This window comes from Cynara cardunculus, assembly GCF_001531365.2.
Source record: "Cynara cardunculus var. scolymus isolate 2C chromosome LG 1, CcrdV1, whole genome shotgun sequence".
Lineage (NCBI taxonomy): Eukaryota > Viridiplantae > Streptophyta > Magnoliopsida > Asterales > Asteraceae > Cynara > Cynara cardunculus.
The window spans coordinates 35,507,194-35,512,849 of NC_037528.1; the positions used below are offsets into that span (position 1 = coordinate 35,507,194).

At 39.6% G+C, this 5,656-nt stretch overlaps 1 protein-coding gene across 1 annotated transcript; it reads right to left on the bottom strand.

Annotated features, from left to right (window-relative positions):
- Positions 1-1,951: 1,951 nt before the first annotated feature.
- On the bottom strand, positions 1,952-4,755 carry LOC112503658. The gene is made up of 4 exons (XM_025107676.1): positions 4,477-4,755; positions 3,445-4,404; positions 2,362-3,300; positions 1,952-2,272 (listed from the first exon to the last, which is right to left on the bottom strand). Exons 1-4 carry the CDS (start codon positions 4,753-4,755, stop codon positions 1,952-1,954), a joined length of 2,499 nt encoding a protein of 832 aa, XP_024963444.1.
- Between the last annotated feature and the right edge of the window lie 901 nt (positions 4,756-5,656).

The following is a 5,656-nucleotide window of genomic DNA, read 5'->3' on the forward strand; positions in this document are numbered from 1 at the left end:
ACCACGGGAGAAGCCGTTCTCCAAAAGAAAAGTAGAGAGAGTGTCATACCATGCACGAGGAGCCTGTTTGAGACCATACAAAGCTTTGTCTAATTTATAGACATACTCTGGATCTTTAGGATCCTCAAAGCCTGGAGGTTGCTTCATATAGACTTCTTCAGTAAGTTTCCCATTCAAGAAGGCACTTTTGACATYCATCTRGAAAACTTTGAAGTTCTTGAATGCAACATAGGCAAGGAAGATTCAGATAGCTTCCAATCTTGCTACTGGAGCAAATGTCTCATCATAATCAATGCCTTCCTCTTGCCTGTATCCTTGGGCAACGAGTCAGGCTTTGTTCCGAGTCACCGTTTCGTTCTCATTCATTTTATTTCTAAAGATCCACTTTGTGCCAATAATTGTTTTGTTGGTTGGTCGGGGGACCAGTCTCCAAACTTTGTTATGCTCGAACTGCAGCAGTTCTTCTTGCATGGCACTGATCCAGCTAGGATCATCAAGGGTTTCTTCAATTCTTTTAGGCTCGATGAGAGATAGAAAATTGACATACARACAGRWATTACCAGCACCACGACGTGTTTGGACACCTGCTTGCTGATMACCAATGATTTGCTCTATTGGGTGATCTCTTGTCCACTTAGTGGCAGGAGGAAGAGGAAGAGGAAGAGAAAAAGAGGTAGAGGCACTGTCAGCATTTGTCAGAGGATTGGAATAGACAACTACTGAGGTTGGGTCACCGATGTTCCTAGTAGCAGAAATAGGAACATTGACACCAGGAAAGAGGTGCCAGATCGGCTGGTTCTTATTCAGGACAGACCGATGGGATATACATGTTGAATGAAAGATCTTCATTCTCATCCTCAACAGGTGGAACATCATTTCCATTAGAATGTGAAGGTCCACCGAGTGGCGTTGAATTCTCAGAGAAGTGAGATTTCAACCACTTATTGAGCTCAAGATCATCACTTTGAAATGATGATGTTTCAGGCATTGATCCAAATTCATCAAATCTGACATTGACAGATTCATCAGTGCACTGACGACGTAAGTTGTACACCCGGTAGGCTTTAGAGAAGAGAGAGTAACCAACAAAGATTCCTTCATCAGATTTAGGATCAAACTTTCCTAACTGATCTCTGTCATTCAGAATATAGCATGCACTACCAAACACATGAAAGAAGCTGATGTTTGGTTTTCTACCATGAAATACTTCATAAGAAGTCTTATTGTGTCTTTTCACAATTATAGACCTATTTTGAGTAAAGCACGCTGTATTGATAGTTTCAGCCCAAAAATATGTCGGAAGACTTGCTTCACTTAGCATTGAACGTGCAGCTTCATATAGTGTACGATTTCTCCTTTCAACAACTCCATTATGTTGTGGAGTCGGAACTGCTGAGAAATTTTGAGAAATACCCTTGTCATCAAAGAAGCTTTCAAGAACATTGTTTTTGAATTCAGTGCCGTTGTCACTTCGAATTGATCTGACAAGTTGACCATTCAAGACTTCAATCCGTTTCACAAAGTTGATAATTTCTTCAGTTGCATCACGCTTATGTTGAAGAAAGAAGACCCAATTATATCTTGAGTACTCATCCACAATAACAAGAGTATAACGTTTTCCACCCAAACTTTGAACACTCACAGGACCATAGAGATCCATGTGGAGCATGTGCAAAGGAGCAGAAATAGAAGAGCACCTCTTGGACTTGAAACTTGCTTTGGTTTGCTTGCCTTTTTCACAAGCAGCATACAGCTTCAGTTTGACATATGACATATTCGGAAGTCCAATAACCAGATTTTTACTAGAAAGATTGTTGATGGTTTTGAAGTTGAAATGGGACAGCCTTTTATGCCATAGCCAATTTTGATCAGCAGTAGCATCAGAGTAGAAACAGATGTTGGCATCGGAAGAGCTAGAAGAGTCCATGTTGATCATATAGACATTATCCTTTCAGACACCAGTTAATACCTTCTTGACAGAAGAGTAAAGAATAGTACACTGGTTTTCTTCAAACTTAACAATGAAATTGAGATCACACAGTTGACTAATGCTTAACAGATTGTGCTTCAGTCCATCCACATAGGCTACTCGGTTGAAGGTAACCGAGCCGTTAGAAAGAACACCATATCCTCTAGTAGTACCTATGGCATTATCTCCAAAGGTTACAGAAGGACTAGGTTCAGACACATAGTTGATCAACAGAGACTTGTTTCCAGTCATGTGTCTTGAACATCCACTGTCCAAGTACCATATCTGTCGGTGTCCTAAGCCCTGCAAACATAGATAAATCAGTTTTTAGGTACCCATTTTACAATGGGTCCATTGGGGTTAGGAGTATCTTCTTCTTTCTCTTCTCTTACTGGCCTAGAGATTCTTTCCTTGGGACAGTTCTTGGCCATGTGAAAAGTGTCACCACAGTTATAACATTTCCGATAAATAAACACAGGTTTAATAGGAATTAAAGGTGTGTGCTTAACCGTGTTAACATGTTTTTTGGATTTTTTGAGAGAAGAAGAAGCTTTGGAAGGAAGGACAGAGGAAGAAGAGGGCTTTGGACCAAGAATTCCTTTTTCAGACTCAGGGATAGGTTTCTTAGAAGAAGTAGAAACCTTGGAAGCCTTTTTCARAGAAACTAGTCTAGGAACGAACTCAGTAATAGAAGGTACTGAGGTACCAGTCTGAGAAGCAACAGCTGACTGAGATGAGGTAGCCGAAGGCTTATGTTTCATCTTCAGTTTGGATTTTGGCTTCTTATTCTTGATAGGCTTGTCCACAGACTTGCCTTTCTCAGCCGTAGTGAAACGATAATTCAAAGGATGCTTCAGATGCTCAGATGTTTTAGATTTAGAAGAACATGCATCAGAAGATTCCTTAAGAGAGAGAGAGAGAGAGTTAAACACACAGTCGACAGGAACATTCTCAGATTCAGTGTTTGAACTTTTTCCTTTGACAAAAATTCCGAACTTAAGAGATTTTCCATTTTCATTGGATCTAGGAGAAAAAGATCCAACAGAATTAGATAAGTGAGAGGGAGAGGAGGAAGAAAGAATGTGAGAAGAAATGCACATAGAGTCATCAGGAGCACACAGATCCATATCATCATAACCTAGACCAGTCTTTACATTAATAGGAAGTTGATCAAGTAAAATTTTATCTAGGTTCTTGGATGATCTAGTCCATTTTTGTAGAATGGCTTTTTCTTTCTCCAGCTTCTCAAAGACCTTAGTTTTTTCTTTGTTAAGAACATTGTTTATTAACTTTTGTTCTTTAAGGTCATTTTTCAATTTATCAAAGTCTTTCTGTTGATTCATGCATTTATGTAACTGACTAGTTAGACTTTTGATTTCAAGCTTCTTAGCAGATCTAGCATTGTAAAGATCAACAGATAAAGAATCATAAGCTTGAACCTTTTCAGATTCAGAGAGAGAAGAGAAGTTGTTTACCTTATTTGGTTTGACCAGATCTTTGGCATCCTTAGAAGTAGAAGGTAGATCAACAGCAGCAGAGGAGGATTCCTTGACAGAGTCTTCTATCTCCTGGATGTTGGCCATAAGACGCAGATGTGCCATGTCATCATCACAGGAGGAAGAGGTTGGCTCATCAATCCAGTCATGAGTCTCAGCGATGAGACCCTTACCTTTTCTCTGAAGGCTCAGGTTCTTTTCCTTTTCTCTCTTGTACTTTGCCTTGTACTTATCGTGAGAGGATTGGCTAGAGGGATGAGAAGGATGACGCTTAGAGATCCTTTTGCTTTTGCACTCAGCAGCAAAGTGACCTTTCTTCTCATTGGACAGTTCAAGAGGAGCTGACTTAGATTGATCTAAGGTTCTTTGATCGGTGACCTTAGATCTGGGAGAGAAGGTAGAAGAGCCCTTTTTGGCATACCTTTTGAAGTTGGTAGCCATCATGGCCATGTTGTCAGCCAAGTCATTAACTGAGAGTTCATCACCCTCAACATCAGCATCATCAGTATGACTTTCAGCAAGATCTTCTTTTCTGACAGCATCTTCTTCAGTGTCAGATAGATAAGTGATACAAGGTTCACTAACTGGCTTCCTCGTATCGTTGGAGAGAAGGGCAACAGGAGAAGAAGTTCTGGKATCCTTCAATAATGCCTTTTTGAAAAGCTTGGTTTGCTCATAATTATGGAGAGTTCCATAAAGAGCAGTCAGAGGCATATTTTCAAGATCTTTACTTGTCTTGATACAAGTGCAGATGTTTTCCCAGAAGTCAGATAAATAGTCCATGAACTTGCATAGGACTTCTTCGTTTTCGTAGACTCTGCCATGAAACTTCAAATCATTGAGAAGGCTGTTAAACCTATTGTAGTACTCAGTGAGAGATTCACCTTTCCCGTGCACAAAGAGCTCATATTGCCTAACAAGGCCAATCTTCTTGCTTTTCTTTACTTTGATGGTTCCTTCATACAGAACACATAGAGTGTTCCACATGTCCTTGGCAGTAGAGAGGTTTACCAGGGAATGGAAGACACCATCAGGAAGAGAGAGGGCAATGATAGCCCTTACCTTGGTATCCAATGAAACTTTTCGTTTATCGTCTTCATTGTACTGAGAAGGATCTTTGATGATGAACCTTCCAGTAGAGTCAGATTTCTCTTCATCATCATCAGAATCATTTGAAGAGTTACCATCGTCTTTGCTCTTTCCATGACGAAGCCATACTTTAGGAACAATGGGTCCATCCTTGAGGATTGAGAGATATTGACTATCAACACCCTCAAGGTAGAGTGTCATGCAACTTTTTCACATAGAGAAATTGTTCTTGTTAAACTTGGGAGGCTTGGCATTAGTGCCATTGTCTTGGTAAGAAAAAGGAGTAGAGTTGAAAGAAGAAGAGGCCATTGCAGATCTAGCTTTTGAGATTAAGCTAACTGCTCTGATACCACTTGTTAGTAATTGTAATTGTAGAAGGGAATGACAATAAACAAAAAGTAATTGTAGAAGGGGGGGTTGAATACAATTACACAGACTTTTTTCAACTTTTTAATTCTTATTGATTTATATCAAGAATTAATACACACAGAAATACAAAAGATTGTTGTGGAAGATAGGAAAGGAAAACCTAACCTAAACAATCTTACAAGGAGAAGAACTTTCAAGAACAACACAAAGAGTTCTTGAAAGGAAATGAAGAACACTAAGAATTTCTTCGCACACCGGAGAGCAAGGGAGTAGAAGATAACAGCCGATTGCTTTGAGAATGCACTAAGTAATCTTGCAAAAGCCATTTGTATGCATGGGAGATGCACACTGCCTTTTTATACTACCTTCAGCATTTAATGCATGGGACACTTGTCAGTTGAGGATAAGAAGGCAGGGGTTGACTTGACCAACGTTGATATCTCATTTTCATTGTACACAACGTGCATACAACACAGTTCATGTAGAGACAAACTTTGCAGAGATACAGTCAGTCTGTAGGAAGATCTCCTTTGGATGGATATGTAGCTTCAAGCAGCTACTCACAAATCTTCGGTCCATGATCTTCAATCTTGAGTCCATGAAGATTTTCAATCTTCRGTCCATGATCTTCAATCTTGAGTCCATGAAGATTTTCAATCTTCGGTCTATGAAGATCTTCCTTCAATCGGCTTGTAGCTTCAAAATATTTTCAATATKYATTTCAGCTACTTTA